The 13,328-nt window shown below is 35.7% G+C and overlaps 1 protein-coding gene across 1 annotated transcript in view; it reads right to left on the bottom strand.

Annotated features, from left to right (window-relative positions):
- The window catches only part of LOC101889187 (E3 ubiquitin-protein ligase Ubr3), an 85,169-nt gene that overhangs the window by 38,517 nt on the left and 33,324 nt on the right, over positions 1 to 13,328 (bottom strand). The window contains exons 2-4 of the mRNA XM_005183800.4: positions 2,248 to 3,213; positions 1,762 to 2,174; positions 1,534 to 1,692 (exon numbers count right to left, since the gene is read on the bottom strand). Of these exons, the coding sequence (XP_005183857.3) occupies positions 1,534 to 1,692; positions 1,762 to 2,174; positions 2,248 to 3,213 (1,538 nt within the window). The remainder of the gene's footprint in view (positions 1 to 1,533; positions 1,693 to 1,761; positions 2,175 to 2,247; positions 3,214 to 13,328) is intronic.

Below are 13,328 nucleotides of genomic sequence, written 5' to 3' on the forward strand. Positions count from 1 at the left end.
ATAACGTAAGCAAATGCTCCGTTTAAACAATTACTTAGTTGATCTCAACACCTTTCTTTATTGCGAGGAAATCGACTGCCACACATTTTATCGTATGGACAGCGAAGATGATGTATTTCATTAAAAATTATGGGTGCTCACTTCGAGTCGTCCGCTCATGTCACATCTATCTGCGATAACTTTAGAAGAAGGAACAAGGTTCTTAAGGCCCTTGCCGATAGAACTTTGAGAGTTGATGAGGAAAAATCTTGTTGACTAATATGCGGCTCTGGCGAGTTCTGCCACGTGCTACTCTATGGAAAAATATTCAGTCCTGCTAGAACGCCGACCTTATAACCGCAATAGGTGGCCTCCTTATGACATCTGTCGACCATCTACACGAGGAGACGAAAGTCTTGCCGGTGCTACATCATAATAAAATCAAACAGAGCCATCCACCATCTCGTGGATAGGCAAACCTCTGTCCAGGCATGTAAAGAAAGGCCTTCATACTGTACACGGAGATCATCCACCTTCCATTGCAGCTGAAGAACGAGAGCTGCCTCGACAAACCCGAGAAATTGTGGTACAATTGAGATCCACATAATGCAGCTGCCTTAGTTCTTATTGGTTTCCTGCACATCGTGTGCAGGTAATAAAATGTATTCAAGTCTTTTTAGAAGATTAACAGACCTTCTATAAGAAGAACTATTCCAAAGAAGATAAGCGGGTCCAAAAACTAAATCAGAAATTTAATCAGCAAAAATTACAGACGAGATCGAAAAAGCCGAGTTTTATTTTGACATCAAATCTTTTTTAATATAGAATGGAAATAGCAGTTGTTTTTCTTTAGTGTTTTGAAGTGAAATTTGGTGAAGACTATTTTTGTCATTGACATCATTCTTCTAAAATTATGTTTTGTAGGAGATTTTTGCATAAACTCATATGCAATACAACTTTAACCCCAAAATATTATCAATATTTTGATTTCCTGGCTTTTAGGAAAGATTTGTACTTTTGATGTATTCCGAGACCAGTAGTAAAATTTTACTACAATTAATTTTGAAGAATCTTTTGACCTGCTATGATCCATTTAAGGGGAGTTTTAATGCCAATTTGAAAAGGAACAAACAACCCATTTGGTGACTCGCCCGAATACCAAAATAAGGCTTGCGCTGTTTTCTGCAATATTACCAAAGACACTACATACTTCAAATGAACGGGATTATAATGAATCTAAAATCCGACATTTTGCAAAAAATTGGGAAGAATTTGTCAACTCTATTGAGGTTACTTAGCGATGTATACTTTCAAAACGCCGATACACATGTCTCCTCTTTTTAGCTCTACTTTCATAATTTGCTGGAATTTTCTCGTAATTATTTTAAGTGTTCCAAAAGCGTTATTGACCTCAAGTGGAAGTGTAAAAATGTTCAGAGGGACTCAACATGATGGAAAATCGATGGATATTTGATTTTAATAAGGGTTCCTTGGCCAAGAATATTGAAGCCACGCCTATTGCCCACAAAAAGTTAAATAAAAAAATCCACTCACCTGAACTCTCAATGGATGCATCATTAGCAAAGGCAATATATAGGATCTTGTTGGTAGAACTTCGGACAAAGACATGCCCATTTTTGTGACAGCTTGGCAAACGAAGGCCGACAAATAACGATGCAAGGGAAAATGAAATGAGGCCTGTAGCATTTCCTCCTGTAATTGACATAACAAAAAAAAGTTATGAAATATCACAAAAAAATACAGCCACCACCATCAACTTACTTGAGAAATTTTTGGCTGCTGAAAATAGATCGCCTCCAACCATTCGTGCAGCATATTCACACAATAGGTGATGATCTTCTTGGCCAAATCAGCATGTTTGCCATCTTTCAAATGTGATATTATCGACCACATGGGATAGGCACTTGCCTCCAGTTCGCAAGAGAAAGCAGCATAATACGAATTCGGTTCGAATTCAACATGTGAGGCTGTTTCGCGTACATTGACATTCATGCCCTGCAGCATGGAGAGAAATTGAAACCACATATCAATCAAATTGTCATCACGCAAGAAGACCAAGGCGACCGATTCGTGGGAGAGAACATTATTGAAATCGGACACCAGTGGCCAATAGCAATGATCTTTCATGACTTGGCGGGTGCAATCGATGACAAAGTGGAAGTTTTTTGAGGGATCTGCAAATGAAATAAAACGGAAGGGAAATAAGTAAGTAATAAATGTTGAGGATAGTATATTTAAATTACCCACCATGTAAGGTATTCTGTATGAGAATTTTCGACATCATTAGCTTGAGACTGATGATCATGACATGCAGCAAAGACAGCTCTTTGACCATTTTGAGGGCTAGACTTTCATTGGAAAACAATTGGACACTCATGTGTACCACACGATTGCTCAGGGTATCCGGATCTTTGGACATTTCCAGCACAGATGGTATGCGACTGTAGTGCATGACAAATGTTCGCGTCAGATGTTCCTTGTAGTCCTGATCGGGCAGCATGTTTAGCAGAAAGCAGACCAAATTTTGTGGAAACTCAAATTTGAAGGTCCAAAATATGAACTCTTCCAGCAGGGTACTGTGTACCAGTTTCTCTCCCAGTGCCGGCAGGTGTTTGTAGTCATCTGGGGGTTCGGGTCGTGGAAAACGGTTGACAGCATCTTCATACTTTTCGCGATTCTCTTTTAGGACTTGAGCATGTCGCGAGGTGAGATAATTCACATCATTGAACTGCTTATAGACCTCTTTGCTAATTAGGGCTCGAGTCATCACCTTACGCATAATTTCGCCCATATTATTCAAATCGATGAGCATGTTTGTGAACTCCTCACACAAATGGGCGGCCATGTTGAAGGTTTGCGATGCCGCATCGCTGTGTTCGCGAAAATGTTGCAACAGACGAAAGAGTAATTTTGGCATTATGGCCTCGGCAACGGCCAGCAGATTGTTCGGTACGGGTTCCTTGTTTTGGCGATTATTAATGCCATGATCACTGCAGAAGCCTTCGGCTTTCATCACCGATGTATCACCACAATCGCAGGCTCCACCGGCCTGAGATAAGAACATATTGAAATCATGATTGGTGTGATCACCTTTCTTGAAGCAATCACGGCAGATGGACATGCAGGGGGAAATGCCACAGGTGCGACAACGATATGCCACAACGTGGGGAACCCAAACTAGACCACATTTGGCGTGATTATCATAGCTGCGAACTGGAAAGAGAGCGAGGGAGAGAGAGAGAGAAATTAGTTTGTTATGCTTTTTATAATTACGAGATACTCAAATACTCAGAATCAATGTCTTAAGTTTTTGTGCTCTCATTGGAGAGCAAAAGAGATCCAAAAGTACAGCAGAGATAAGCTCTGATAAGAGATAAGTTCTCAAGTTTTGGTAAAATTATGTGTTTCGTCTTAAAATGCTCGTATTAGAACAGCCTTGCTCAAAATATTTGCTATCGTAGTGGTAGTAGACTCCCTAGCCCAATCTTGCTCAAAATGTACGTATTAGTACTGTCATATACGGATTAAGACCATTTTGGTTGTTCAACATTTTGAATCTTTTGTGGGGGAGGTACCAGAAGAAATGGTCCGATCTTCACCATTTTTATAACAGATATTGTGTTGATAAAAATATTGAGATTTGCCAAGTCTGAATGGAATCGGATGCTTTTTTCATTGATATCCAAAATTTTGACCCTTTGTGGAGGAGGTACTAGAAGAAGTGCACCAATATACTCCATCTTCTCAGCAGATCTTGTATTAGTAAAAATAATGGGTTGTGTGAAATATGAAGAGAATCTGAGGTTTTTCGGTCGGATGATATTTTGGCGTTTTAGGAGTTTCATGGATATTCAAAATTTTGACCCTTTGTGTGGGAGGTATCATAAGGAGTGAACCGGTATATCCCATCCTCACAGCAGATCTTGCGTTAGTAGAAGTAATGGGATGTGTGAAATATGAAGACATCTGGATGCCTTTTTTTCGGATTTTATAATTGTTTTATTTATTCAAAATGTTGTCCCTTTGTGGGGTAGGTACCAGAAGAATTGATCCGATCTCTACCATCTTTATAACATATGTTGTGTTGATGGAAACATTGAGCTGTGACAAGTCTGAATGGAATTGGATGTTAATTTCGCGTCATATGAGCTTCATAAATATTCAAAATTGTGACCTTTTGTGGGGGAAGTACCAGAAGGAGTGGACCGATATTGCCCATTTTCACACCATACCTTGGGTTAATAAAAATATTGTACTGTGTGTAATTTGAAGACAACCGGACTCTTACACTACATTTTATGAGAGTTATAATTATTCAAAATTTTGAACCTTTGTGGAGGAGGTACTTGATGGAGTGAACCGATATTGCCCATTTTCACACCTGACCTAGAACCGATGCAAATATTAGGATTTGCAAAGTTGGAGCAAAATTGGATTATCCTTTCTCTTTCTGCGCAGTAAAATATTTTTTTTTGAAAATTTCGACCTTTTGTGTGGGAGATACCAGAAGGAGTGGACCGATATTGCCCATCTCCGAACTCGATCTAAGTTTGATAATAATATTACGATGTACCAAGTTTGAACGAAATCGGATACTCACTTCGAGAGCACCAGCCAGACAGTCAACACCAATTGTCCTGAAACGGATTTTGTCCAAGAAGACCTAGGGTCTAAGACCGTTATTTCGGTGAGCCACGTTTTGGCCGTATCAAATGATATATAACCTAACTCTAACCATATGACTGAGGGTATGAAAAAAGCCCTTGGCTGTTACAACCCCATCTTGAAATATATGCTCTTACCTTCAACTTGTCTATCACAAATGCTAATTAAAAATAGTTTGCAAACATTTTTTTATTAATTAAAATGCATGCAGCAGAATTCCAATTAGACACAGAGATAAGATATTTGAGGGAAAAATAAAAATAAAAAAAACCCAAATGATTTTCATATAAATATTGGCCTTGGCAATGAAACCTTATCAATTCTCGCAGACAGAACAGAAGAAGAGGAAAATTGAAGAAAATCATCATGAACTGCAAGCTTTCAATTGTCGTTCTTGTAGTCGCCGCCATCATTGCAACTGCCGGTGGCAACTACGTTAAGTTGGCCACCAAAAACCTGGCCGGCCTACACTGTGTCACGGAAGCCGCCTACAATCTGCAGGACACCGTTGATACCTTTAAATACGACCTTAACCTTTGCGATGCGACAGCAACCGCCACAGCCAACTTTGTACTGGACAATGCCAATGATGTCATTCGCATCCTAACAACCTTGGTTGATGTTAGTAAGAATGTTTGCAACAACGCCAACTATGATGCGGCCACAGATGCCAGGAAAACACCCACGCCATCTTGTGTGGAAAATGTCACCAAGCAAGCGGAAAAACTGAAAACTGCTGTCTGGTATACGATCAAGGAAATTGCCGCTGTAAAGAAAGGCAATTCATGTGTTACCATGAATTTGACAAATTTGAAATTGAATTTTTTCGATTTTAAGAATTTAATTCGAAAATGTGTTGATGTTGCTAGAAAAGTGTAGGAGGAAAAACAAAAATAATAGCAATTTTTATTTCAAATAAAATGTATACTTTTGTGCTGCAAAAATTGAGTTTGAAGAAGAAAAGTTGGGAACGGAAGGCATTCTAAGAGGGTTAAAGAATATGAAACTTCCAAAGATCTTCCATGGATAAGGGAACCATGTCGATCCAAGCATTTCCTCTCTTTTTCCAATTTCAGCCTGTGTTTAACAGGCGGATACTCCTCACTCTCTTACTTTTGGATACCTATGTCATTCGAAAGGTGTTCCAAAGAGCCAGAGAGAGAAAGAGAGAGAGGGGAAGAGAAGACATTCCAAAAGCTTTATAGAATAAGTAAAAAAGCAGTAAGATCGGCAGGGCCGAACTTTGAATACCCTCTACCAATTGGAACAAATTTGGAAATTTAAAAAAAAAAAAAAATAAATTTTGTTAAAAATTCTGTTAAAATCTTAAATATACCGAATCTACCCGTTATATCGGGATTTATATGAAGACGTGAACCTGCGTAGGCAACTTTTGTCGTAAGCCATTACAATATTCAAATACGAAACTTGAAAAAAATCAGGTGAATAAAAATCAAAATATCGAATATAGGGAGGTACCGTTATATCGGGGCTATGCGAAGATCTGGACCTGCATAGACAATTTTTTGTCACAGGCTGTAGTACCTTTTAGGAACTTCAAATACCAAATTTGAAATAATTCTGGCGAATAATGTCGCTAAAATAATATAAACCCTGAAATCGGATGTAGATATATATGGAAGCTTTATCCAAATCTAATTCGATTTCGCTTAAATTTGACAGAGGTTTTTTCGAGATCCATAAGTTATCTAGTACCAAATTTCATTCATGTGGATTGCATATTACGCGTGTGAGGGAGTTTAAACCACAAATCGGATGAAACATATATGTATGGGAGCTTTAGCTATATCTGAACCGATTTAAAACCAAATTTGAATTACTGGTTTCTAGGATAAATGCAGTTGTAATTGCCAAAATTAAGCCCCTTTGGGCTGATATTAGACATTTGGTGCACAATAAACCTGATATCGGATAAAGATATATATATGGAGCTACAGAGAGAAAGCCCCTTAAAATCCTTTAACGGATATAATACTTTTTGAGATATTTTAGAGGGAGATAAGACCTTCTTGAGAGAGAAAATATTCTAAAGCTTTTTCAGAGAGTGAGAGAGAAAAAGAGGATTTTTTGGGTATATGGAAGAGAGAGAAGAAAATATCTGCTAGAGGTCTTGTAGAAAACGATTGCCTTTCAAGAGGGAAATAGGATTTTTTGGGGAGATATTTTCTAAAAAATTTTACAGAGAAAATATCTTTGAAAATTCCTGTGGAAAACAAAAAACTTCTGAAGGTTTTCCATAATCCTTTAACAGGTATACTAATGTTTGATATGTGCGGAAAAAGAAAAACTGCTAAAGAACTTCCAGAGAACTTGGGCTTTTAAAGGCCTATCACAGAGTGAAGCCGCTTAAAAGCCTTTAACAGATATAAGACTGTTTGAGATATTCTAAAGAGAGATAAGACCTTCTCCAGGTCTTCTTGAGAGAAAAAAATTGCTAAAGCCTTTTCAGAGAGTGAGAGAGAGAAAGAGCATTTTTAGGGTCTACTGAAGTGAGAAGACATGTATATATCTAGAAAATATCTGCTAGAGGTCCTGTAGAAAACGATGGGCTTTCAAGAGAGAAATACGATTTTCTAGGAAGAGACAATTTTCTGAAAATTTTCTACAGAGAAAATACAATTTCCTGTGGAAAGCGAAAAAATTTCTAAAGCCCTTCTAAAATCGTTTAACAGATAAACTAATGTTTGATATGTGCGGAAAAAGAAAAACTGCTAAAGAAGTTCTAGAGAGCTTATTAGGCTTTTAAAGGCCTTCAACAGAGAGAAAGCCGCTTAAAAGCCTTTAACATATACAGTATTTTTTGCTTACCTGCACAATCAAAAATTGCACGACATCTTGTGCAGCAATGCCCAAAATGCAGGTAGCTTCATTGCATTTATCTGCACAATGAAACAGGTATCTTTAATTTTACTTACGTGCACAAAAAGTGCAGGTATCTTTAATTTTCTATTCGTGCACAACAAAGCAGCAATCTTTATTTTACTTACGTACGTGTAATAGCCAGCCAAAATCAATAGGGAATCTTTTAAAGTTTATAATACATTTATTAAGTGGTTTAATTATATTAAACACAACAATTGAAACTAATTTCAAGAAAACACCACTTTATTCAACAACAACAACAAAGTAAGTTTTCTCATGAATTGTCTAGGCAAGCGATGCTCACCATTAGCGTCATCGAAACTTCAAACAAAAGAGTGTTCTCTTTTAGCTCATCAAAAGTAGTTAAGCAATGGATAGACAAACTCAGAGAGATAAATTCACAACATATGTATTTGAGCATCAGTGGTGTTTTATCCAGCATAACCATCTTTTAGTGTGTTTTTTGGTCTGCAAAGGCCAATGCGCAGCTAATGTTGATGCAGGTAAATAGAAACCACTGTATTCGACTGTTTGAGATATTCTAGAGAGATATGAGACCTTCTACAGGTCTTCTTGAGAGAGAAAATATTCTAAAGCTGTGTGTGTGTGAGAGAGAGAGAGAAAGGGGATTTTTTAGGGTCTACTGAAGTGAGAAGACATGTATATATCTAGAAAATATCTGCTAGAGGTCTTGTACAATGCGATGGTCCTTTCAAGAGAGAAATACGATTTTCTAGGGAGAGACAATTTTCTGAATATTTTCTACTGAAAAAAATACCTTTGAAATTTCCTGTGGAAAGCGAAAAACTTCTAAAGGCCTTCTAAAATCGTTTAACAGATATAATACTGTTTGGGATATACTAGAGTTAGATAAGACCTTCCACAGGTCTTCTTAAGATAGCAAATGCATTTTAAAGCCTTTTCAGAGATAGAGAGAGAAATTTCTTGTAGGATCTACTATAGAGAGAAAGATAATTTTTTGGGTCTAGGGAAGAGAGAAGACATCGAAATATCAAGAAAAAAATCTGCTAGAGGTTCCGAAGAGAGACAATTTTCTACAGAGAAAATACCTTTCGAAGGTCTTGTGGAAAACAAAGGTCACCGACAATGAATGGATGTCTTAATAACTCTCTAAAATAAAAACAAAGACCTATTAAAAATCGTCCAAATGTTTTAGAGAGGAGGAAACCTTGCAAAATTCTTGGGGGGATGATAGGTTTTTCAAAGATTTTCTATAGAGAGAGTTTTTAACAGGTAAAATAAAAAATAAAATACTTTTTGAGGAATTCTAAAAAGAGAGTGATATAAAACCTTTTAAATGCCTGAGAAGAACAAAATCTTCCAAAACGTTTCCACAGAGAGAAAATTTTCTAAAGGGTTTTAGAGAGGACATGGATAGAGAGAAGACTTCTAAAAGGTCTACTAGAGAGAGAATACATCGAAAAGTCTACTAGAAGGAGAAGAATTTTTTAAGGCATTCTAGGAATAGGGATAGAAGATCTCCTGCGGAACGTCTGAAAGAAAAATGTCATTTTCTGGAGAGAGAGGGCAAGACCTTCGAAAAGTCTTCAAAGAAGAAAATAGGTCTTCCAAAGGGAAAATATAGGTCTTCTAGAGAGAAAATATGACTTCTACAGAAATTATAGGCTGGAACCCTATTTTTCGAGAGGGCGAAATCTTCGAAAAGTCATCAAAGGTGAAAATAGGACTTTCCTAAAGAGATAATATAGGCCTTCTAGAGGGAAAATATCTCTTCTACGGAAATTATTGGCATGAACCCTAATTTTTTCGAGGATCATTTGAGGTATAATCATGAATTTTTTAAGTAGTAATTTTCAAGGACCATCTGAGCTACAATTGTAGATTGTTTTGTAATTTCTTAAGGACCATCAAAGCTTAAATTTTGAATTTTTTAAGGACCATCAAAGCTATAATTGTGAATTTTTAAGGACCACTTTTGATATATTTTCCTGGACTGTTAAGGTAAATTCTTTGCAAGGCCTATATGATCTACAAACGTTGATTTATTAGGTAATTTTTATCAAAGACCTTCGGAACTAAAATCGTGGAATGTCAAAGCAATATTTTAAAGGTCTGTCTTGCCCATAATCTTGGATTTTTTAAGTAATTTTTTAAGGACCATCTGAGCTATAATATCGGACTGAGTTTTCATCTTTAAGTATTTTTTCAGGACCACCTGAGAAATATTCCTGGACTGGGTAAGACATTTTTTGGCCTATCTGAGCTACAAAACGTTGATTTATTAGGTAATTTTTATTAATGACCTTCGGAACTATAATCGTGGAATGCCAAAGTAATATTTTAAAGGCGTCTTACCCATAATCTTGAATTTTTTAAGGACCATCTGAGCTATAATCCTGGATTATTTGAATAATTTTTTTAAAGACCATCTAAGTTTTCATCTTTAGGTATTTTTTCAGGACCATCTCATATATAGTCGTGGAGTGAACGTCTTTTATGACCTGTTTCAGAGAGAAAACATTCCAAAGATCTGTGAAAGATCTTAAAGAGAGAAAATAGGTCTTCTAGAAAAAATATAGGTCTTCTAGAGAAAATATAGGTCTCTTAGAGAGACTTCTACACAATCTTTTGGCAGGATAGCTTATTTTTCGAAGATCATTTGAGGAATAATCGTGAATTTTTTAAGTAGTCATTTTCAAGGACCATCTGAGCTACAATTGTAGATTGTTTTGATGTTTTTTAAGGATCATCAAAGCTATAATTGTGAATTTTTTAAGGACAACTTGAGAAATATTCCTTGACATTTTTTGGCCTATCTGAGCTACAAACGTTGTTTTATTAGGTAATTTTTATCAAAGACCTTCGGAACTAAAATCGTGGAATGCCAAAGCAATATTTTAAAGGTCTGTCTTACCCATAATCTTGAATTTTTTAAGTAATTTTTTAAGGACCATCTGAGCTATAATCCTGCATTATTTGAATATTTTTTTCAAGGACTATCTGAGCTTAGATCTTTAAGTATTTTTTCAGGATTTTATGGCCTGCTTCAGAGAGAAAACATTCTAAATATCTTTGAAAGATCTTAAAGAGAGAAACTAGGTCTTCTAGAAAAATATAGGTATTCCAGAGAAAAAATTGGTCTCCTAGAGAGACTTCTACAAAAACATTTGGCACGATCGCTACTTTTTTCAAGGATCATTTGAGGTATAATCTTGAATTGTTTTAAGTAATCATTTTCTAGAACCATATGAGCAACAATTGTAGATTATTTTGGAAATTTTTTCAAGGATCACCAAAGCTATAATTTTGAACTGTTTAAGGACCACCCAAGACATCTTCCTGGACTCTTTAAGTAATTTTTTACAGGGCCTATCTGGACTACAAACTATAATCGTAAAATGCCAAAGCAATATTTTAAAGTTTTTTTAAGGACTATCTAAGCCATAATCCTGGATTATTTGAAAAAAATTTTTCAAGGGCCAACTGATTTTTCATATTTAAGTATTTTTTCAGGACCATCTCATTTGAGTTATACTCGTGATTTTTTTAAGTAAGTACTTTCAAGGACCTTCTGGACTACAACTGTAGATTGTTTTGATGTTTTTTAAGGATCATCAAAGCTATAATTGTGAACTCTTTAAGAACAACTTGAGAAATATTCCTGGACATTTTTTGGCCTATCTGGACTACAAACGTAGATTTATTAGGTAATTTTTATCAAAGACCTTCGGAACTATAATCGTGGAATTCCAAAGCAATATTTTAAAGGCTTTTTAAGAACCATCTAATCTATAATCCTGCACTAATTGAATAATTTTTTCAAGGACAAACTGATTTTTCATATTTAAGTATTTTTTCAGGACCATCTCATTTGAGTTATAATCGTGAATTTTTAAGTAAGGACCTTCTGAACTACAATTGTAGATTGTTTTGGTAATTTTTTTAAGGACCATCAAAGCGATTATTTTTAAGGCTCACCTGAAATATATTCCTGGGCTGTTAAGTAATTTTTTGCAAGGCATATCTGAGCTTAAATCGCAGACATTTTAATTTTTATCAAAGACTACCTCAACTATAGTTGCTAAAGTAATATTTTCAAGAACCTTGATTTTTTTTTGAGTTATTTTCTTAAGGCCCATCTGAGCTATAATCTTGGATTTTTGAAGTAATTTTTTTCACAGGCCAGTTAAGCGTTAATTTTTAAGTATTTTCTCAAGGCCATCTGAGCTATAATCCCAGATTTTTTAAATATTTGTTTCTCAAGGACCATTTACGCCATAGTCCTGCATTGTTTAAGTATTTTGTCTATCACAAGGACCTTTATTGAAAAGTAATTAAAACCACATTTTCTGTGCTTGCTTTAATATTTAATTGATTTTAAACTAGAATACATATTTTTTTTTTTTTTTTTGAATAGGCATGTCAATATTTCCCTGGAGGACATTAAACTTCGTTACATTCTCCCTAGGACTATTGGGTTTTGGCCACATTGCCACAAACGGTTATGAAACTATCGAAATTTTGCACTGCCAATTTGTAGGTAGTCAAGGCCATTTTGCCACACGCATTGATGTTGGTGATGGCATCAATGTCCTTTACAGTTTGTTTCGTATTTTTATGCAATCTATCCATCATCGTCCTAATGTTACTGACACAATCGCCTGATGGCAATCTTCGGGCATCCTCGTCAGCGTAGGCAGCGTTGTTGCAGGTGTTGTCATTGGTGTTGATCAGAATATTGGTGGTGGTTGACAGATCGGAAATGTCGGCGGACACAACTAATGCACTGCTGACTGCATCCTGACCACACGATTGAATCTTGTAAAGGAATTCACCGGCAGCATCTTCCAAATTGTAAACAGCATCAGCGATACAATTAATGCCAAAAAGATTTAGGGTTGAATCTGTCACAGATTGGTCAAAGGTGCTTTGGGACCAGGTTGTCTCCAAGGCGGTGGCCAAAACCAAGACAATGGCTATTTTGGAAAACATTTTCAATATTGCAAGTGGAGTAGCTTGATTGTGCTGCAGTTAACTTTGATGCCTTAACGAAAGGTCTGCCACTGCTTTTATATGCTCTCAGGCTAGGTTACCGCTAGCTAATATTTTCCAATTCAAGATAGATTTTTGTTGGTTTTCCTAAGTACGTAAAACTTTGAGTATTTGCAAATATTTAATTGGGTTTTCATTCGAACAAGTGTTGGTAATTAAAAAAAAAACTTCAATTGGCCAACAACAAACAAATAAAAAACAGTTATTGAATTAATTATTCAAAAGTTTTTTTTTTTTTTTCGAGGGGCAAGATATTTTACGTTTTACGACATTGAAATTAATTAATTAATTTAATCTATTTTTTTTTTTTTTTTTTTTTTTTTTTTTTTTTTTTTTTTGTAAAATGAGGAAGCAGCAAAATTAATGCCAAGAATATTTCTTCAAGGGCCAACACAGCCAAAAAATATGTTTTTAAAAGGTCCATCAGGGTGTGGATTTTTTTTAGGAATTTTTGGAGAATATTTTTTCAAGACAAACACGATTATGTGTAAATGTCTTTTCATGGACCCAACAGAGCGACAAACGCGGATTTTTTTAATTTTTTTGAGCACAAAATGAACCCGAAATTAGGAATTTTTAAAATACAATTTTTTAAATATGTTTTCAGAGGCACAAAACAAATATTTTTTGAAAAATATTTTCAAGGACCAACGGAGCCATAAACGGGAATTTTTTAAAGGACCAAAAGAGGCACAAAACAAATATTTTTAGAAAAATATTTTGAAGGACCAACGGAGTCGTAAACC

This window comes from Musca domestica, unplaced genomic scaffold, assembly GCF_030504385.1.
Source record: "Musca domestica strain aabys unplaced genomic scaffold, Musca_domestica.polishedcontigs.V.1.1 60, whole genome shotgun sequence".
Lineage (NCBI taxonomy): Eukaryota > Metazoa > Arthropoda > Insecta > Diptera > Muscidae > Musca > Musca domestica.